Source organism: Pyxicephalus adspersus, chromosome 3 (genome assembly GCF_032062135.1).
Source record: "Pyxicephalus adspersus chromosome 3, UCB_Pads_2.0, whole genome shotgun sequence".
Taxonomy (NCBI): domain Eukaryota; kingdom Metazoa; phylum Chordata; class Amphibia; order Anura; family Pyxicephalidae; genus Pyxicephalus; species Pyxicephalus adspersus.
Genome location: NC_092860.1, coordinates 61111298 through 61134700, shown reverse-complemented (window position 1 = coordinate 61134700; position 23403 = coordinate 61111298). Strand labels below are relative to the sequence as shown.

The 23403-nt window shown below is 37.5% G+C and overlaps 1 protein-coding gene across 1 annotated transcript in view; it reads left to right on the top strand.

Moving 5' to 3' along the window:
* Nucleotides 1–1108: 1108 nt before the first annotated feature.
* The window catches only part of TPM4 (tropomyosin 4), an 80207-nt gene continuing 57912 nt past the window's right edge, over nt 1109–23403 (top strand). The window contains exons 1-2 of the mRNA XM_072404896.1: nt 1109–1387; nt 4951–5076. Coding sequence (XP_072260997.1) covers nt 1274–1387; nt 4951–5076 — 240 coding nt within the window. The 5' untranslated portion in view covers nt 1109–1273. The remainder of the gene's footprint in view (nt 1388–4950; nt 5077–23403) is intronic.

The following is a 23403-nucleotide window of genomic DNA, read 5'->3' as shown; positions in this document are numbered from 1 at the left end:
CATGCATCGTGCAGTCTTTTCTCGTTGGAAAGGATCGTGAAAGATCCTTTCCAACGAGAAAAATTGCAGGTGTGTACGCAGCTTTAGGCTTCCTACCTTGAAACATCTTGCTCAGTGAAGTTGTTAATTAGGTTAAGTTATTGACTAACTACTAAGTGTCTTCCACCTTGTTGTCTGACTATATAAACTGTGATGTGATATTAAAGTTTTGAGAAGTGATATAACTACATACTTGAGCTGCTTGTGTGTTAATCACTGCTTCACACGCGTTGAAAACAGAGGTCATGATAAAGAGGGATAAACTGATCTGGGATCAGCAAGAAATTGCCTTAACAGGCAGGGTAGGAAGTAACGGTTTCAACTGAATAACAATAGACCACGTCCTGCCAGGCTGGTATTATGACTGGGTATGTAGTAATATTCCGAACAGTAACAACATCCATTCTAAGACATTTAAAACAATAGTCTTTCCGTTCAGGTATTATCTCACAGCAGTTCTTTGCAGCCATTTTGGGACATGGCAAAACACACACTGCAGTAAATATCATTGAATAGATTAATGCATAAACAGGCAGTGAAATTACTACATTGCTACAAAAATAATAAAAATAATAATAATGTAAGTAAATGAAGAGATATAACATTTTGTTAAGCAGTACTCTCCTCATTTTCAATACTCTAGAGAAATATGTTGCTAAAATAATAAAACTCATGTCAAGAGTTCTTTAAGCCCTTATGTAAAGGTTAGCCATACAATCATATGTTTACACACAAGAATAGCTTCTAGAAGATGTTAAATAGAGAGAACAATGTGTTTATACAATTAGCTTTTATTCATGTGGCTTGGTGGCATGACATTGCTTCCCTTTGAAAAGGGCAGCTGATTACATTGTACAAATATACCCACATATGCTAATAAGTCTTATCTGTGGCATTCATTTGTCAGCCTTGTTGGTGTTGTCAGAAAGTTAAAAATGGAAGCCAAATCTTTTCTTCTCTCCTTTATAGCAAAATCAATCCCAAATAAGGTAATTGGGTAGGGGCTGTGGATTTGGTTGTTGAAACAAGCCCAAGTCTCTCCTAGGAAAGGATGCAAGTGCAAGTTTGGTGGTGTCTCTGGGGACTAAAGCATCCAATGATGTTCTTTGTGACTATAAAGCTGAATGTACACTATCCTCCTTCAGTTGTGCTCTTCTTAGTTCACAGAACCTTCTTCTGAATCAGGTCCTGCTTGTTTCATCTCTGCAGCCAGCCTACTAACTAACAAACCAGGATGGAAGCAATTAAGAAGAAGATGCAGATGCTTAAGCTGGATAAAGAGAATGCCATAGACAGAGCGGAGCAAGCTGAAGCAGATAAAAAGGCAGCTGAGGACAAGTGCAAACAGGTATCTTTTTGACAGCAACCCTCAGAGAAAATTATAACCATTGACAGCAGATATGTTTATCAACAGTTTCTGTAGAACTTCGAACCCCTTAAGCCTATCACAATGTACAAATCAGCCATTTTCTCAGCAGGTTTTAAGTTTTATGTAACTTTATTTTGTTATGCCACACATATAAAAAGCATTTCTTCCAGCTTATACAGCTAGTCTTTACTAAATAATGGAAGGTTGAACAATATTCATCAAGACAGAAGTTTCACTATAGACACCTACTAAACAAGGTGTTTAGTACAGGGTTAGAAAATGCAGATATAGTAATTGTCATTGTAGTTAATACCAAAGTTTCTTTTTTTAAATACTGATTCTGTTTGGTAACAGAACTGTTTTTACAAATTCACACTTTGTAAAATGACAGTTCATCACAATATAGGCTGTTCTTCTGATTTTCTCTGTAATTTAAATTAATAATAAATATACTCTAAATTTTAACATCATAATGTACAGAGTATTTTGTAACTTATCACATATATATATATGAGAATTAGGAGCTCAGAGATGATGTCAGGTAATACATTCGCTGAAAGGTAATAGTCAATAGCAAGGGCACTATTAGTGAAGCAGACTGCTTTATTAGCACAATATAATACTATAGTGGGTCAAAAATAAAACAGTTACTAAAAATAGCATAGTAACATTGCAAAAAAGTATTATAACAAACCATTTTTATTGGCATGAGTAATATGAAAACATTTTGAAACCCTTTTTTTTTTAAATAAAAATTACAAATACCTTACCATTTTTCCTTGATATTCCTGACATTCAATCCTTAATTATATTTTTAATAGTGATCCCCTCACTCATTGCTGCAATAAAAAAATGTGCCTTTTTTGTTTTTCTTAAGCTTTTCATAAAATAGGTTTTTGGGGTAAAAATCCCACATATGTATTTTCACATATGCAAGTATGCTGGTTTTTACGGCCATGGATGAAAGTGTGTGCAAAGACCCTGCAAAAATGTCTGCACTTTTCTGTGTTTAAAAAGCCTTCTTTTCTGTGTTTAACCTTTGCCTTTCCACCACTCTTCTTCTCAAGATCTGCTGCTTTCAACTATGCATAGGGTTTTAGTTATACTGCTTATGTTTTTGTGTGATTGTAGATGATTTTTTTTAGTTTATGCCTATTTGACATTGAAATAGCAATTCCCTTCCTTATTTGGTATGAAAGCTCAGACAAGAGCTAAATGTTGATTTTAGGCCAAGTGCTCAAATCTCTGCAATGTGATCTGACCAACTGAAGGAATTCCATATTAAAACAGGAGGTGTGGGGGATTGATTCCACTGCTCCGCAGATGTGCTTGGGATCTGAATGACAAAGAACTCAAGATGTAGATCTGCCCAGTCTTAGGTTTTAAAAACATGTATGACAACAGTGTTATTAAACTACTGAAATAAAATAAAATAGGGAAGGAAAAATAATGAAGTGTTTCTAAATGTTCTTAGATCTGACAAGGTTTAATTTTTATCTTACATTCTGTGATACTACAGAAGATTGAGTGCAATTTTCTCAATTCTCCATAATTTACTGTCCTTACTTAGGGGTGTTAGGGGTTCTTACCTCCTAGATAAACTTCTATTCTCTATGTAGGCATTTCTAAGTGATTGCTTGGTTCTGATTGCTTGATCTGTTAAACTGCAACTCAGTTTTTTGAGTATATAATATTATAGCTTAATATATTATATATTATATATATAATATATTTATAATATTGTAGCTTCCTGTTGACTCTCAGACCATGGTAATTGCCCACAAATTATGACAACCTCACAGGAAGGTGTTAGGAGGCATGCCAGGAGCATAACAAGGAGGTCATAGTACTTAAGGCAGGTAGAGATCATGATGTGAGCAAGCACTTACATATGCCTGATTTCAGGAGTACTGCCAAATGCCCATTTCTCGCCCGGTTCTCTTTAAAAATGGATCTATCATTAAAAGTTAGTGAAAAATGTATGTTTTCTGGCTACAAATCATTACTGCACAGTTTGCAGTTTTGAAAAATCTGAGAGATAATAGGGCCTAAAGGTTTACCTTGTACACATAGATATAGTCATACATCAAAGATACAAAGCTTTTATTTAGTAATACATATTGGTACTGAAGCACAGATGGCAAACATAGTTTTTCCCAGTGAAGAATCTCCCTCATTACTGGGGATCACACTACAACTGTACAGAATGACTAGCTATCTTTGTGTAAGCTTGTCCAACAAGTTAAGTCATCCAGCTAATTTTTACCACACATAATCATGAGAACAATAGGAAGAATTAATGGACGCACAGCAGAATCTGAATCGCATTATGCTGGATCCTTAGATAGATTTAGTGACCTTAAAAACTGAGGTCACCCCTGGTTTTAATATATAATGGATTAGTAATTGTGTTTGCATTGGGGTGAACTGGATTTACCAGTTGTTTAGTCTGAAGAGTAAATGCCAATTAACTACGCCAGTTCATACGATTCATTAAAATGGAAATCACCAATGTTTGCATGCATTAATAAAATTCACATAACTTTGTGTGTGCATTTTTTATCCGAATCAAGAAAGTTTTCTATGTTCACATATATGGCACAAAGTTGTGTATATTCCTTGCTGATATTTGCAAATGTACATTTAAAATGGTGAAATACCAGACGCACACAAAGTAAAGTAAGTGCACTTCTGGAAGATATCCACATTCATTGATACATTATTGCATTAACTGATACATTAATGCATTAACTGAACACAATAGTTGTCAAGGGCCACATAAAGCAAAATTATTCAGCATTACCTATTAAATAAAGCACAATATACAAAAAAAAATGCATTTGTAATACAGATGGCCAAAAACACGATTTTCAGTTTGCTTACAAAAAGCAATCCTAAATACCAAATTTAAAGTCTGAAACTCATTGCACCTTAAATTATGCATCGTATACACGCAGTTGGTGCACACTAAATTGCAAGCATTCATGTTGTGTTCATTTTTGAAAAAGGTGAAAACATATTGATTTCAGATATGCAACCTATTTAACCCCCTCAAACATAGTTGATGGTCTGCTTAGGTACCACAGAGAGCTTAGTTGCTAAAAGATTCCTATTTTATAAAATCCTCTTGACAACTAGATCAATCCAAGCTATTTACAATATGTTATGTATGTATTATATACTATAAGTATGTCAAAAGAACTGGGCACAATTTATTTATTTTTTACAAGAAATTGCTGAGCACAACAGATGTAGCTGAAAGCAGGCCAAAGTTCTGCATTTGCAGTCTTATTGTAAAGCCCATGGTGAATTCTGCAATTTAGTAATTAGGCAATTAGGCAATTAGGCAATAGTTATCTGCATTCTACATTTGCACATGGGGGTTCACTCACAGTCTGTCGCTTTATCCTCAAATAAAAACATCATCAACATTGTTTCAGTATTGGCTAAACAGTGCACGCTAATAAAAAAAAAGTTTCATTTGTATTATGAAAGCTTTGTGAAAACTTTTCTAATAACATAACTGTTACTGTTGATACCAGGTAGAGGATGAACTGGTGGCACTACAAAAGAAGCTCAAGGGAACAGAGGATGAACTAGACAAATACTCCGAGGCACTGAAGGATGCCCAGGAGAAACTAGAACAAGCAGAGAAAAAGGCAACTGATGTAAGTGCAAAAAAATACTAATGGTAATAATTAAGTGTAACCAAAAACATGTCACTACGTCTTAGATTGGATGCAACCTGTTAACACTAGTTGAAGTGAGCAACTTTTGCTAGATGATGTAAAAGTCATGGGAGCTCTCATATCTTTTTATTAGCCTTTTATGCAGCCTGTTTTTCTTTTAAATAAATATTATGTGAATAAAGACTTTTTTCCCTAAAGCAAAACTCCAGGAAAATTATAAATGTAAATGCTATTTTTTGGTAGTACCAGTTAAATCAGGTTTTTTTTTATCTTATCTCTTGTTACTACAGGCTTCCCCCTCTGTGCTACTGGTTCCATGAAGCCTCTTCTTGAAGGCACTCTGTCCTGATGTCATTGCTATCAATGATGGATCAGTAGTCCTGCATTGTAAGTCAGGAAGCTGACAACAATCCAGAGTGTCTGAAGGAAGAAGAAAGTGCTGGCTGAAGGGGTACATAGTTACTCCTCCATTCCTTTTATTAATTTAGTTGCCCTTCTCTGCACTCTCTCCAATTCCACAATGTCCTTTTTGTGAACTGGTGACCAAAACTGGACTGCATATTCCAGATGTAGTCTGACCAATGCTTTGTACAGGGGCATGATTATGTCTCCATCTCTGCAGTCTATTCCTATTTTAATACAAGAAAGTACTTTACTAGCTTTAGATTTTGCAGCTTGGCATTGCATGCTGTTTATTAGGTCTATGATCTACCAGAACACCTGGATCATTTTCCATTTCTGACTCCCCCAAATGTATTCCCCCTAGACAGTATGAAGCATGCATGTTGTTAGCTCCCAAGTGCATAATTTTACATTTATCTATATTAAATGTCATTTGCCACTTGGCTGCCCAATCAAACAGCACATCCAGGTCTGCTTGTAGATTATAGACATCCTGTATGGACTTAATTCCATTACATAGTTTGGTGTCATCTGCAAACACATAAATGGTACTTTTAATCCCAAACTCTATATCATTTATGAAGATGTTAAACAGTAAAGGTCCCAACACTGAACCCTGGGTTACACCACTAATAACCTTAGACCATTCAGAGTATGAATCATTAATTACAACTCTCTGGATGCGATCTTTAAGCCAGTTCTCTTTAGGCCAGTTCAGTTAAGCCAGTCATCTTGCCAGTGACTAAAGAGTCTCCAAAAATTAGAAAGAATGGCTTTAAAATAACTAAGCTCAGCTCTTTGAGGACACGTGGATGTAATCCATCAGGTCCTGGTGCTTTGTCAACCTTAATTTTTCCCAGCCGTTTCTCAATCATATGAATTCTGAGCCATTGTGACTCATTTAAGGCAGTGACATTGCTATTATGAATTTGGACATGAGCTCTGCCATTTTCCTTAGTGTACACAGAGCTAAAAAAAGTGTTTAGTAAATTTGCCTTGTCTTTATCCCCAGTTACCAACCTAGTGACATCTTTTAAGGAGCCTACATGCTCAGATATGAACTTTTTGCTATTAATAAATTTGAAAATTTTGGGGAGGTTTGCTTTACTTTCCTTTGCAATCAGTCTTTCATTTTGAAGTTTTGCACATTTTATCTCCTTTTTACATATTTTGTTATATTCTTTATAGGTTTCAAATGATGAAGGTGATCCTTCATTTTTATATTTTTGGAATGCCCTGTTCTTCTTCCTTATGGCTTTTTTAACATCAACTGTAAGCCACATAGGTTTTCATTTTAGCCTTTTAAACGTATTACCCATTGGAATATATTTTTCAGTTTGCTTTTGTAGAACAGACTTGAAACATTCCCATTTCTGTTCTGTGTTCTTTGAGGACAAAATTGACTCCCAGTCCAAGTCACAGAGAGCCGCCCATATTAATTGAAAATTTGCTCTCTTAAAATTAAATGTTTTTATCTTTCCTGTTTTTGCTTCCTGTTTACCGCTAACATTCAATGATAATGAATCATATCATGGTCACTGCTACCCATATTCTCTTTTATTTGCACATTTGTTATAAGGTCTGCATTGTTAGAAAGAACTAGGTCCAGCAGATTATCATTTCTAGTTGGGGCTTCTATAAACTGTACCATAAAATTATCTTGTAATAAATTCACAAATTTCCTCCCTTTTGCTGTTCCTGTAGTGCCATTACTCCAGTCAATGTCAGGGTAGTTGAAATCTCCCATGATTAAAACACTTCCACTTTATGCCGCTTCTACCTGTGCTAGTAGTTGATTTTCTATTTCTTCCTTAGCACTGAGGGGCCTATAGCAGACTCCAATCATTAATTGTGTGTTGTTCAACCCCACATTCAACTCCACCCATAATGCCTCAAAATCATCCCTTGTTTCATCCGCAATTTCTTCTTTCACATTCACTTTTAGATCGCTTCTCACATACAGACAGACACAACCACCCTTTCGTTTAACTCTGTCTTTACAAAAGAGAGTATACCAAGGACAATTGATAGCCCAGTCATGCAAAGAACAAAGCAAATAAAATTCGCTTTGTTTACCAGTATCGCAATTTACCATGATCTTAAATTGTAATACATACCAATTTGTAAGTATTTGCGCAATTTACCAGTATCCTTGGGAAAAAAAGGATTCAGCTTTTGCAGCAGTTCTTCCTTGCACTGACATGGCTAAATGTTTGTTTTGGCCTGTGGTACCAGTAAAAAGGACTTTTACATACACACTAATCCCTCAGGCTTCCAGACAACCTTCTCTCCTGTGACCAGTCCCTTGAAATCTTTGTTGTCATGAACAATGCAGGAGCAGCAGTCCTGCACTGCAAATAGGGACACCTAGTGCATACCCACCACCTACAGCACTGGAAGATAGAGGTAGTGGGCCTGATTTATTAAGGCTCTCCAAGGCTGGAGAAGATACACTTTTATCAGTGAACCTGGGTGATCCAGCAAACCTGGAATTGATCTAGTTCAGTATTCAAAACATTTGCTAACAATTAGCAAATTACTTTTTAAAAATCCATTCCAGGTTTGCTGGATCATGCAAGTGTTTTATCTCCAGTCTTGGAGAGCTTTAATAAATCAGGCCCAGTGAAAGGGATCAGGTGATAAAAAACGTTTTACCAGTACCCTAGACAAAAAAGAACTTTTAACAATTATGCAATTGCTCTGTCTGCACTCCAGGGGTTAAATGCTCACTTTTACTTAGAAACCGGTAATGTTTATTTTCTTCCAAACTATATTATGCACACTTTTCATATACAGAAATATTGTAAGTAATACTAAAGCCCCAAAAAACCAATTACAGAAGGGAGATAGGGATGAGATGGAAATAAAAATAGTTCTTTATTCTGTACAGAACTGTACATATGAAAATAGCTGGTACAAAACTAGGAAGTAGCATACAGAGGAGAACACCAAGTTCACATTCCTAGTTACACTCAAAGTACCAATGTAAGGCTTGGTCAGTACTGGAATTCTCCAGATACCAGCCCCCTAATCTATCGCAGCAGTCTTTGCCTATAGCAACCCCCACTCAGCCTCGGGAGACTGGATGCGTCTCCCAGCACTCGGTTGCCCCCAGGACTTGGTGTGCAAGGGATGGTGTCTGGAGATAGGCCAGCAGCTGACCAGAAGCCCACAAATACAGAGTACAGAATTATCACTAAACCCACAAACAAGCCGAAGTCAAAACAAAGGAAATCAGTCCACCAAGTGAGGTACAAAGGGAAGGGCACCAGCAGAGTCAGGGGTCACAGGCAAGGTCGGTCCAACGGATAGTCCAGGTCCAGTTCAACGGATTCAAGGTCCAGTTCAACAGATAGTCACAAACAGGTCAGTAACAAAGAAATACTCAAAATCACTCTAGCACAGGTAAGCCCAGCAGACACTATAACAGGCGCTGGTGAATGGGAGCAAAGAGGCTTTAAAGTCCCAGCAAGCAATAGCAGCGCAGGACCACAGCAGTCAGGAGCAGCTGATCAGCCTCTAGAATCGCCTTCAGCTGTGCGCAGCCTAACAATGGATGCTGGGGATGCCAAAAATACATCAGGTTGCACAACTAAAGGGAAGCAGAGGCTGCTGCTATGTTAGTTCTCCTGACTGCTGTAAATTACATTGCTGGACAGAACAAATAGTGTTTATTACTGCAATGGTGCACAGCACGGAGTTGCCAGAGCATTTTCTAACAACCCTGTAGTTTTTTCCAGGCTCAGAGTGCAGGTTCATGTATGCAGGAAGTTTGATTCTCTGTTGGGGCACGTCTTTATTTTACACTTTAGAAAAAAAAAAGTTTTGACTATTTAAACCAAGTTAATATCTTAGGACTAGTCCTAAAGTATCTGTTTGATGCTCAAACTTGTTTGTTTGGTAAATTGAACAAATATTGGCCAAATTGTACATTTATATTTAGTGGTCTGTAGACTGTAGCTACCATGCAGTATAATTCTAATATATTATTGACAACGTCTATTTTTCTGTACTCAATGGTTTCTGGAAAACCATTGTTACACCCATGAATTCATTTTCTACCACCCAGAGCTGCAATTCATCAATTGTCCACTAGATGGCATGGACTGAATAGCTATCTGGCTACAGCAGTACATGTGTTACTCACTGGATATCTTTGTTAATGTTAGTACAAACACAATGTGATATATATGTCACAATATATAATCACACACGTTTGCACCTATAAATTGTCGTATACTGATTCTGTGAAGGTAATTTTACATATACTTATCCAGTTAGCTTTGTGTCACTTGCTTCCTATTTTTATCTATTTCCTTACAGTTTCATCTACCAGTTGTGCTGCATATTATGTACATTTTGATACTTGAATATTTACTATATTTCATGTATTTTTACTTTTGTGGTAGAGATGGAGTATTGTACAGCTCTATACTTTTATCAATGTGTGAATTTTAAAAAAGGACTTATTACTTAGTTACCCACAAAAAATGTTGGTTGCTGGAAACGATCTTTCATTATCATTTAAAGTGAAAAACGAATGAGCTCAGTGCATTCAGCACCTGTTCTGCTTTTTGGAGAGGGTTGGAATATGGAGAGACACCCGCCTGTGCTCTTGTTCCTTGACCTGTGTAGCAATTGTTCCTGATCTTCATTCATGGGTCTGTCCTGATGAATCCATGTAGGACGTCGTCGGTCAACCGCTGTACACATGAAAGATTCTTGCCTGAGAAGAGCATGACCGACTGTTGGTCTTATGTGATAATTATCTGACATGTGTACATAGCTTAAGGCACTAAAGTAAGAGATGTAAATAGTTGATCACAAACAGTGGGAGTTTCCAATGGAGATTTTAAATAAACATTTCAACAAACATGCAGGCATTGTACCGAACAGAAGACTTGCCCTACCAGTCCAGCCAGAAGCATTTTAGCTTGGGGAAGGGTATTTTTTTTGGGGGGGGGGGGGGGGTTAACGGCTTGCTTAAAGATGTCTATTTAAATAATTGGTTTGGGGAAGTGGGAGCTTGAAAAAAAGAAAACTGTTAGTTTGGTAAAGAAGGTCCTCAATACAGTTGTTTAAACTGTACAATCACCAGGAGGTAAAGTTAATTGCATAGTAGTGTGTAAATGTGTGCCTTAATTAGCAATTATGGCAAATGCCCACTCACCCACATCAACAAAAATCTAGTTCCACTTAAATTTTATAAACAGGCCACAAAGTGCAGGTCATGATATGCAATAGTAATGCAAACTATATTATAGAAGACATGATATCCACTGCAACCTAGTTTTTAAATGACCACTGCATTTCTTTTAAGTAGGGTATTATTAATATTATTATTATTATTATTAATAAACTGGATTTATATAGCGCCAACATATTACGCAGCGCTGTACATTAAATAGGGAACCTACCACCAATGCTGTTTACATACCATATTCAGGGTTTGTATTTGGGGCGAGGTTACAAATATTATTTTTTGCCAGTAATAACGACAACTGAAAATGTTATTTTTTTATGGAGTAAAAGTTACCATTGGAACTGGTTTTGCTCATATGTTACCTTAATGTTTTAACCCCCTCAGCTCTACTCTACTACACACTTAAATAGATGAGACTATTAGAAAGTACAATCTCCCAACAATAATGAGTAAAAGATGTGGGTCAAACCATTACCAGAGTTTAAAAAAGAGTTAAAAAAGCTGTTCAGTGTGTGGTATATGCTATAAAGACATGTAATGCATCTATAAAATGTACCTGTAAAGTTTTGGACACAGACGATAGACCAACTGTCAGGTTTTTATTTTTGTCTTTTTCCCAACACACAAATGGTGCAGGGGGGGGGGCATTTTTTAATGGGGAACCTTGTGCTGTAGACACAGGAGGATTTCCTTTATTTTTGTAGATCTCCTGTAACTTCCTGTGTCTCTAGGACACAATTTAACCTTTTCCCAAATGGTACAAAGACAGCAAAAAAATAAATTGATGAGGTTTAAACCTTCCTTACACAAAAACCTTTTTAAACAAGGCATATCAAATACAAAGAAGCAGTGGGCTGAATCAAGTTGAATACCTTTTAAGAGCCATTCTGACCAACAAATATCCCAAACAATTATACCATTTTGTTAATTATTCTTGTAGTAACTTTCAACAATTTATCCCAGAGAAGGGGGTCAAAAAACAGCGCCTTAAACACTGAGCTGTTAATGGAAGTTAATGGAAGGAAGTGGAGTGCTAAGGATGAGAGCTGCAAAGATGGAGTGATAAAAACACCAGTTGCATATGCCTGTTCATAAAAATGCATCATAAAATTCTACATTTAAAGAGATTTTGTCATATAGTATTAAATTTTAGGCTCCTTACATACAATTGATATTAGCACTTTCAGATGATGCCTTTGCTTATAGCAATTCTCTACACTTTTGTATGTAAGCAGCCTTTTTGGTAGTAACTGTTGTTTTTCTCACCCTCTGACATTTTAAGGTATGAAAGGAAAATGTCTCTAGTAAGCCCTGTACTAGTCCTAACATCACCAAAGTGACCAATTGGTGTCCATACAACTTGTGAAGTTGTACTTGGGAGAGTGCCTGAACATTATCAGTAGTGAGGGCTGATGCTCCACGTTTCTGGGTCTATTCACAGTATCATTCTATGATACACTGGTGCATGTGCCATGCATTGTAGGCAAAAAAAGTGTTTTGCTTTTTTTGCATCTTTCTTCTGCTAAATAACCTCTACCTCCGAGTGAATTTTCTCTTTCAAGAAAACGACATCAATGGCTGCTGACAAAAGGCATAATTTATTACTGTACAAGCACTAGTGTTTATTGTGAACACTTTGTTAGCAATCTTCAAATTCGGGAACAGATAATAGTCGGAAGAGGCCAGGTCAGGTGAGTAGGGGGGATGGTGGACCAATTGTAAACCCAGGGTGTTCAGTTTGGCAGCCACAACGTTGGATGTGTGGGCAGCTGCATTGTAAGCTACAGTATTGAATGGTGTTTAAGCTTACCTGGGTGATTGGCTTACCTGGGTGATTAGCTCCCATGAGATGTCAAGTATCTGGGCTATCTTTTTTGCAGATATTTGCCAGTCCTCAATAATTAGCTCATGAACAGCATCGCAGGTTGCCGGTTCAGTTGAGGTTGTGGGCGCCCACTGCGGGGCTCATCTTCAACGGTGAAATGCCCAGTCTTGAAACAAGATATCCAGGTTTTGACAGTGCTGTAGGAAGGACACTTCTCCCCCAGTGTTTATGACATCTCAGGGTGAAAGTCCTTTGCTGACTTTCTCTGGAGAAACAAAAACATCATGACGGCCCATAATTCAAACAACGTGAAACTTGCTTGTGCTTCTGCCATCACAGCTTCTCACTAAAAGAAAAAACAGTTTTAAGAATCGCAAAGACCTGATATTTGCATAGTTACATACTAAGATATTAGGCTGTCATATGCCTCCACACCCCTTTTTTGTATTTCATCTGGAAGGGGGCAAAGCCAGGACTTCTCAGCACCCCTTCGTATATATGTAAAGCACTATTCCCATAAGTAGTTAAGAACGATGCTCAGCTCCTGGGAACTTAGGATAAAACAGTTGGTGCCTATCTAAATTTTAAAAATGACTTCACTATTAAAATAAATGTTTTTTGACCCATTTTGGTCCCAGGGTAATTTAAACCTTTAAGACAATACCAAAAGTTTTTTTTCATTGTTCATTGTAACTGTATCATGTTTAAACTGCTTTGCATATCAAAATTATTTACACAGCATTTTATAGGCATGTGCAGGGCCTTGATTTGTTCGTTTTAAAAATACCTTGAATACATTCTTGCAATACCAGAGAAATTGGAAAAATATAAGGAAAATGCATTTTTAGTTTGTTTAAAGTCAACCTAGCGCTGGAAGATGATTAAAGCATTACTGAACTCCTTCTAAATATTGTTAATTTTCTGGATGTAAACCAGATCTTTTGGTGTCAGTAGTTTGTAACACTTAAAACAGCCATGCAGATAACTGTATGACAAGTTGTGTAACAGTTATCTGAACACCTGAGCTGTGTAATCCTTCTGGGCCAGTAATTTTGAAAGTAATAAAAGCAGACGATCAAAACAATAGTGCATGGCGGGGACCAGGAATTCAACACTTCTTGAACTTCAGAAAATTCAGAACATTCCTTAAAAGGATGTTTTTCCACAACAGGGACAATTGACTGAACAGCAGGAGACTACTACTTACTAGGTAAGTTACGTACTAGGTAAGTACTGAACCATTTTTGTTGAACTTTGAACTTGGTAATGCTTGACAAATTTGAGCAGACATCTGTATGATTGCATATCTCTTTATTTTAGTGAACAAAGCATAAAAATACATATAAAGCTGATAGGCAAGTATATTACACACCACTTGCTATCAAACAATATAACAAGACTATCCTACAGTCTCAATGTCAGGGCACACACATCACTACTCTTAAGGTACAATTAGACATGAGATGGCCACATCTGGCCAATTAAGCCTGTTTCATGCCAAAGTGTTCCGTCTATAGCGTGTTTGTATCACCCTCATTAGTGCAAGGATAGGTATAAACTTTAGAAAAAAACACTTGTGCGCTGAGTAGTTGAGTTTAGGTTGGAAATAAATAAATGGGTTGTTCAGGCTCTGTAAATCATCATGCATACATATAGATACATATAGATGTATACATCAGATCCACAGAGCTAGACCCTTTAGAAAGCACAAGAAACTATAACGTAGGTATGCCTACAACTTTATATTTTGCAATGTTTGAAGTAAGTCTTAAGTTAGAGAAAAGGCTAGACTGGGCGGGACAATCAGCTAATCTGCTGTCCCACTCCCTATATTTGTTGCTTTTCTGAACTACTCAGGTATGTCCTCTATAATCTTTATAGTGCAGCTTAAAAAAAAAAGTACATGGTACATGGTTTTCAAAGTCTCTTCTATGTGGACTGGAAGAACAAAAGAACAGGCACAGATGATGTATGTACTGGCTTATGTCAGAGGAATGGAATGTTCAGGAGGAGGGGAAGGGGCAGAAGGGTGTTCACATCAAAATCAGAACTCTACTGCAATCTTCATGCCAGCTACTTATCATGTCAGCTTAATCTCCCAGTCCCCTCACACAGCTTTGCAGTATGAATCATTATTAGTCCAGTCATAAATATTCTAAAAGCTGGATGTGTCAATTTTACAAATAGGTTTTTTTTTATGCTAATATAAAAAGCGGCAAAGAAAACGTAGCCTTACCTAAAAAGTTTTTAAGCCTAAAAAGGCTTTATTTAGGTCACTTTTAGTATGCAAGACTCATACATTATGACCGTAAAGCTGTTATAATGAATAGCAGTGAAGAGAACAGTCCCATTAAGGCATACCCAAGGGTTCAGTGTTGGGATCTTTACTGTTTAACATTTTTTTAAATGATATAGAGTTTGGGAATAAAAGTATAATTTCTGTGCTTGCAGATGACACCAAACTATGTAATGGAATTAAGTCAATACAGGATGTCTATAATCTACAGACCTGGATGTACTGTTTGATTGGGCAGCCAAGTGGCAAATGATATTTAACCCCCCTAGCGTTCTAATTATGTCAGTTTTTCTATGCAAAAAGCATTATATTTTTTTGCATTGAAATTTATTTTACATTGTAGGCCTATAATTCTTAGGCATAATTCACTGAAATATGCCCAATATTTAATAAACTTAATAAATGTAATAAAAACACAAAAATCTGTTAAAAAAGGATGCATAAAAATAGTGAAACCTGTAATATACCCGTACAGTAGCATATATTATTTATATATAATTTTATATATATATATAATATAAGATATGTTTGTATTGGACTCAATAGAATTATTTTGTTTTGAATCCAATACAAAATTATTTAAATTTCCTGCCACGCCTCCCGCACAAACGAAGTGACGCATGCACCGAAAACCCTGGAGAACGTCTCTGCAGTCGTCGGTAGAAGATCGGAGAAGGAGGATGCTGCCCAAGGACCTGGATGAACGAGCAGGACGCCAGAGGAGGCCAAGGGAACAAGATAAGTGGGGATTTTTATTGTTTTTAGCAACCTCGAGTGTGACTCGGGATTATCGCTTTTTGCAAGTAAAATACCCCCCGAGTCACACTCGGTAAAAGAGCCAGGGGGGTCACTGTAAGGTCTGTGAAAATGTGGAATCAGCTCTGTCAGGAAAGGAAAACAGAACAAGGAGAAGGGTTTTTGTGGCAAAAAATTGATTGTATTAGTGATTACTTCTTATAATACATATCACAATTAATGTGCAATGCAATATTCGGCTTACAATGACTGGAGATACAAATCCAGATCATTGCTGTATAGGCCCTTCAAGGGCACTAGACAGTGAACTTCTAACAGGAATATATAACATATGAACAGTGGTGTCCTAAGCGTAAGTCAATTACCAGATGGTTTTCGCCAATTTAGGCTTCCTCAGGGGTGACGTTACGTTTAACGGGACATAAACACAGTACGTTGAAGTATCTAGGTTCACAGTAAATGCATAATGTCACTATACAGGCAGTTGGTACAGAAAACAAATATTCATTGAATTGGTGTATGTATATACAGTTATGTGGTGGTACATAGAATATAGTAGCCATACATATAGAACAATATGGTAAAATATATTGAGTGCTAGATAAGTGTAGGAGAACAGTGGCAAAAAGGAAAAAATACAAAAGTTCCAAAAGACCTTGTGGTTTTCCAGAAAATAGGAGGCAAATAGGATTTTTGCGTGATTGACAGTGTCCAGAAGGCAGCATAAACATTAGGACATTGAGAAAGGGTAAACTCAACCCACTAGCAACAGTCTCTGCTGTCACAACAGCAGGACAACGAACTGCTATTTAATGTATGCACCGCTTTTGAATTTACAAAGCTACATAATATCTTAACACTATATAAATCCTGTTTATTAATACTAATAATTGCTAGCTGGCACCATGACCTGGATGACATGTGTTAGGAATGACACCCATAAAGTTGTGAACAAGTAGTGCGGTGACATTAGGCAAGGATGGAGGATCAGAGACGGAGCGTGGGTCAGCGGGAGCAATAGCAATGTGTGGCCACTGGGGACCGCATTGGTAAGTCATGGAGAGCTGGGTGTAGTGCATCGTCAGTGCCACCCAGAAGTGTACAACTTTAGTGAATGGAGTACTGACAGGCGGCAATAGCAACAGCAGGAGGAGGGGCCGGTGGGTCCTGGGATGGAGTGCGGACCGCATTGGTAACTTGCATCTCGAGCTGGGTGTAGTGCATCGTCAATGCCACCTAGAAGTGTTTAAAATAATTTTTGTAAATGGAGTACTGACAGGCGGCAGCTGCAGGAGGAGGAGGCGGTGGGCCCTGAGACGGAGAATGGACGGCATTGGTAACTGGCATCTAGAGCTGGGTGTAGTGCATCATCAATGTCACCCAGAAGAGTGTAATACAATTTTTGTGAATGGAGTACCGGGAAGGCGGCAGCAGAACCAGCAGGAGGAGGAGGCGGTGGGCCCTAAAACAGAGTGGGGACCACATTGGTAACTGGCATCTTCTGAGACGAAGCATTGACGGCATTGGTAACTGGCATCCAGAGCTGGGTACTGTGCAGGCGGCAGCAGTAACAGCAAGAGGAGGAGGTGGTGGGCCCTGAGACGGAGCATGGACGGCATTGGTAACTGGCATCCAGAGCTGGGTACTCTGCAGGCGGTAGCAGTAACAACAGGAGGAGGAGGCGGTGGGCCATGGGACGGAGCATGGACGGCATTGGTAGCTGGCATCTAGAGCTGGGTGTAGTGCATCATCAATGTCACCCAGAAGTGTGTAGTACAATTTTTGTGAATGGAGTACTGGGCAGGCGGCAGCACCAACAGCAGCAGGAGATGGAGGCGGTGGGCAATAAATTAAGCTCTATCCACAATCTTCTCCTTTCTAAATCACTCAGACTCTGCATGTGCTGCTGCTCTGTCCTAATGAAGCCTGCATTTCACACATACCCCCAGATCTGGCAATAGAGTAGGGGGTGTGTGGGTCTCATTCTCTCACCTAACTGCACATACAGAGTTCTCCTTACCCTGCCCTCCCTCATTTTCACCTCTTTTGAAGCCCACTCTGTCTGACTTTTCTGCCCCCTACCCCTTATTGTTGCTGTTGTGAATGTAGGGACAAAAGGGAAAGAGGTTGGGCCCATCACCTTTGTGGACAGTGTAGAAGCTGTAGCTATTGGAGACATTGGTGTGTAGGGGACTGCCTTTTTCTATCTGCTAGCTGTAACTTTGTAAAATGCAAATAAAGTTGAAGTGTTTCCTGCCCCTGATAGTGGCCTTAGAAAGGCCACCAGGATATAGGAAAATGCAGGAAGTACAGGGGCAAAGATGGCAGAGAACATGTGCTCAGCCAGGGTAGGTACCTGCATTCCTTCCAGAACACACTGACTGCTGTGTCTGTGTGTAGTGCAGTATCAGATTATTTCCCCCTATATTAATGGGGTATATGTGATATCTGTTATCAGAGTTCACTTTGGGAAATCCCTACTGTCAGTATATCAGCTACATCTAGCATAGGTTAGGCATCTGATGGCCCATAGGTAGCAGAGCTCCGGTTGCATTGGCAGATAAGTGTGATTGCTAGGGTCTAACTAGTATTGCAGATAGGATGTTCCTGCACTCCAGAGACTTTGCCTGCATCCCTGTAATCCAGGATCACAGCATACACAGCCCAATTGCCAGTTCTTGCTGTCTTCAGGATCATCTCATCAGGACAACTTTGCTACAATCAATTCCAGAGGCCTCTGCAACTCATCCTGATACCGATCATAACTGGAGGTATTTGTGGTTATAGACTGTATATTTAGCCCGGTATATCTGTGCACAATTCTCCTCAGGATTCTGCTATGTGCTTGATATGTGTACTCATTGATGTTTATTGATTGCAAATATTGGTATTACTGTTTTGGGATATAAAGCTTACAAATACTCCAACCTGTGTGTTCATTTAGCTGCAATAGTTAATGTTGTATGCTGTGTGTTGGGGTTTCTCAGGTGGTGTGTTTTTACTGTTAATATTTCTGGTAATGTCCCAGGAAGGGAGCCCCTCTGCTAACAGAGACCCTGTCCTGGGTAGAGGCACTGCCAACTTTATTAGTATCCTCACTCTTCCACATAGCGAAGGCCCTCTGTTATCTACAGGTTAGCGCCATAGCCTGGTATGTGAGAGTCATTTACATGACCCCCCATAACAGGGCTGCAGGTGAATATGAAAAGGTTAAGACTGTAGAGGCTCCAACTATTAATGAATATGAAGAGGTTAAGATTGTGGAGGTTCCAACTATTGATGAATATTGATGAAGAGGCTGAGGCTTCACCTCACATGGACGGTGCAGGGGCCGTAGTTGTGCTGCCTCCAGCAGTAAAATTTCTGTGCATTTGTGTTATAGCTATGCTTTATGTTTAGGGTATTGATCTAATGCCATCCTATGGTCTAAGTTTTATTGCACTTATTTTTGCAGACTGTAAGCAGTGGTTGTCTCTGTTCCATTCAGGCTAGGCATATAAGAAGAAGAGCCTGCTGCAGAAGAAGAGCCTGCTGCACTTGAGGCCCTGAGACCCAGTCCACAATACTCTCCACATGACGTGGCTGTATGATTGTAGTCCGCCCTTTCAATAAATCTACCAGCATACTGGTGCTCCGCACACATCTCAGACCTGTTTGACAGTTTGTGCTGCTGCCTCCAACAGTTTGCTGCTGCTGTTGTCCTACAGTGGCAGACTCCCGGGGAGTATGCCCCCTGCCAGATTATTATTATTATTATCAAACAGGATTTATATAGCGCCAACATATTACGCAGCGCTGTACGTTAAATAGGGATTGCAAATGACAGACTAATACAGACAGTGACACAGGAGGAGAGGACCCTGCTCCCAAGAGCTTACAATCTAGTGGGTGGGGGAAGATATAAAATATCTTTATTTTTTTTAGAGAAATACATACATTTTTCTGGCTTTTTTGATATACAGCAAGTGGGTTCAGAATAAAATATCTGTATTTTTTTGAGAGAAATACAGAAATTTTTACTATTTTTTTTGATAGCAAGTGGGATCATAATAAAATATCTGTATTTTTTTGAGAGCAATACAGAAAATTTTCTGGCCTTTTTGATAGCAAGTGTTATCAGAATAAAATATCTGTATTTTTTTGAGAAATACAACAATTTTTCTGGCTTTTTTGATAGCATGTGGTAGCAGAATAAAATATCAGTATTTTTTTGATTGAAATACAGAAATTTTTCTGGCTTTTTTGATATAAAGCAAGTGGGATTGGAATAAAATATCTGTATTTTTTTGAGAGAAATACAGAAATGTTTCTGGCCTTTTTGATAGAAAGTGGGATTAGAATAAAATATCTGTATTTTTTGAGAGAAATACGGAAATGTTTCTGGCTATTTTGATAGCAAGTGCTATCAGAATAAAATATCTTTATTTTTTGAGAGAAATACATTTTTCTGGCTTCTTTAATAGATAGCAAGTGGGATCAAAATAACATATCTGTATTTTTGTGAGAGAAATACAAAAATTTTTCTGGCTTTTTTGATAGTAAGTGGGATCAGAATAAAATATCTATTTTTTGAGAGAAATACATACATTTTTTTGGCTTTTTTGATAGATAGCAAGTGCTATCAGAAATATATATCTGTATTTTTTTGAGAGAAATTTTTGTGGCCGTTTTGATAGATAGCAAGTGCTATCAGAATAAAATATCTGTATATTTTGAGAGAAATACAGAAAATTTTCTGGCCTTTTTGATAGCAAGTGGAATCAGAATAAAATATCTGTATTTTTCAGAGAAATCCAGATTTTTTTCTGTTTTTTTTTTGATAGATAGCAAGTGTTATCAGAATAAAACATCTGTATTTTTTTGAGAGACATACAGAATTTTTTCTGGCTTTTTTGATAGAAAGTGGGATCAGAATAAAATAGCTGTATTTTTTTGAGAGAAATACAGAAATTTTTCTGGCTTTTTTGATAGCAAGTGAGCAAGTGGGATCCGAAAAAAATATCCTTATTTGTTTTAGGGAAATACAGAAATTTTTTGATTGCTTTTTTGATAGATTGTAAGAGGTAGCAAGAAAAACTGCACAATCTGTAGTCTCACACTAAAATATTTTTTGGAATGTAGGACAGAAATGTTTCTCCCTTTTCTGATAACTAGCAAGAGGGTGCAAGAAAAACTGTACAATCTGTATATTTCAAGATATCCTGTCCCTGTCACAATACACTTCTCTCCCTGCTTCTTTCCCTCACACAGAACACAAGATGGAGTGACTAACCCCTCCCTCCTTCCCTGTATTTCTGACTGTTCTGGGATCTCTGCTTTTTGGGCTGCTGTGCCCTGCTGTGCATCATGGGAGCAAATAATTTGCTCTCAGCCGCCCCCTGCATTTCCCCTCGTTTGTTCAGCGAGAACACAACCACAACCTTAAATGTTCAGTAAGCGAGAAAGGCCCGATTCGCCGCAAGATCGAACTTACAAATCTCACTCGCTTATCCCTAATAACAATATGAAAAAAGGGAGGAAAAACTTACATATTCCTTGAAGATAAAGCGTATGTGTGTATAGACACACTTTGGAGAAAAAAGGCCTGGACAATTTGTAGATGTCGCCCCTCCGAGGGAGAGGATAAGTCCCCTAGGGTAAGTACCAAAAGGAGTAACCTATATTGAGGAAAGTATGTATACTAATTATAATCTGCAAAATGGTAGGGGGCAATGTACAAAGTATAATTAAAGAGGGGGAAAACTGTAGTAGTCAAATGTAAGGAAAGGTAAACTGTAGGTAAAAAGTATTGTTGGATACCTAAACATAATATAGGTTGCGGGGTTATCTATACTCAGCAAATATGTAGGCAGAATGGAAAGTAAACATATTGAGATGCAGGGTCATCTCCTCCCTTTTTTCATATTGTTATTTTTTGCCAGTAACTGTACTCAATATACTTGACCATATTGTTCCATATGTATGGCTACTATATTCTGTGTACCACCAGATAACTGTATTATATGTATATGTTATATATATATATATATATATATATAACATATACATATAATACAGGTATATATATATATATATATATATATATACACCAATTCCAGGAATGTTTGTTTTTTGTACCAATTGCCTGTATACTGACATTATGCATTTACTGTGAACCTAGATACTTCAAAATACTGTGTTTATTCCCACTAGACGTAACATCACCCCTGGGGAAGCCTAAGATTGGCAAAACGCGTCGGGTAATTGACTTACATTTGCAACACCACTGTTCATATGTTATGTATTCCTGTAAGAAGTTCACTGTCTAGTGCCCCTTAAGGGCCTATACAGCAATGATCTGGATTTTTATCTCCAGTCATTGTAAAGCCGAATATTGTATTGCACATTGTGATATGTATTAAGAGAAGTAATCACTAATACAATCCATTTTCTGCCACAAAAACCCTTCTCCTTTTTCTGTTTTCCCATTTATTATCCTCAGGGTTGGCAAACAGGCCAAGCTTACGACCTATACATATAGACCTCCACCAGATATATACTCCAATCCTTCGGTTACAATCCCTCAGGAAGTTGTTTCAGCAACTACTATAGATTGAAGAAAAAGCTGGATGCTTTTCCAGAAGCACAGAATATAACTGGGTAAAGATAACAGAGACTGTTGATCCAGGGAACATCCGATTGCCTCATGGAATCAGAATATAAATTCAGAAAATATACTCAATTTTGCCATGTAGGTCAACCTAGAATGCAATTTTCTTGACTTAAACAAGTTTAAGGGCATGCTTTTCTTAAATTTCACTTTAGACCTTTTTTTTTATTTCCTGATAGAGTGAAAAATTACTGAAATAATAATAAAGGGCAAGAATAAAAGGTAGCCCCCTGCAATCACAACCTTTTTACATTTTCAATGTGGTACTATTTGTCAATAAAAACAATGGCTTTTAAAAAGTAAGGCTGGGGACCAAATAAATATGTATAACTAGACAGGTTACATTGAGATGAGCCAAATCTCTATTTATGCAACCGCATAGGTGCTGGAATCATGGATTTCCCAGTAAACTGAGATGTAAGCCTTGAGTGAGATGGTGTCCCCAACAGGAAAAATGTATTTATCCTGTGGCTGGGGTATCAGTTAATCAGTAATCAGACACCAGATGAATCTGGATGTCTACTTAAAGCACTGTTATTCTATGTGCTTTCAGGTGATCACCTGAAAACAGTTAACAAAGCACACAGGTATACCTATTAATCAGCTATTTAAGAAGGAGTTTCTCCAGAGCAAGGTTAACAGATAGGAAGCAGTGAAAGAGTGACCCCAGTGGACTTAACAACTAAAAACAAAAAGGTAAGCCTCTCTGATGGGAGTTTATATATTTTAGTATAATAATATCTCATTTCAAAGCAATGGGTGAGACCATTCAAATCTTTTCTATTAACTGCCATGTCTAACTGTGTATCCAGAATCACTGGTATAAACTCTCTAGCGGTTCATTTCTTTCCGTTTTTTTATGTCTAAAAGCGGTACATTGTTTTTCATAAAAATTTATTTTACAGTATAATATAATGGTACGAGTATAATAAAGTTTGAAACAGAAAATCATCAGAAAAAAAACAATAAATTGAATAAATTAAAAAAATCTATATATTTAAAAAAAAATGTAAATTTTTTTTAAATTTAAAAAAAATAACACATTATACTCTATAAATTATATATATATATATTATACTATTATATATACTGTAAAATAAATGTTCTTGAAAACAATGTACTGCTTTTACACATAAAAATCCAATGTATTGCATTCAATACTGTTATTTTGTATT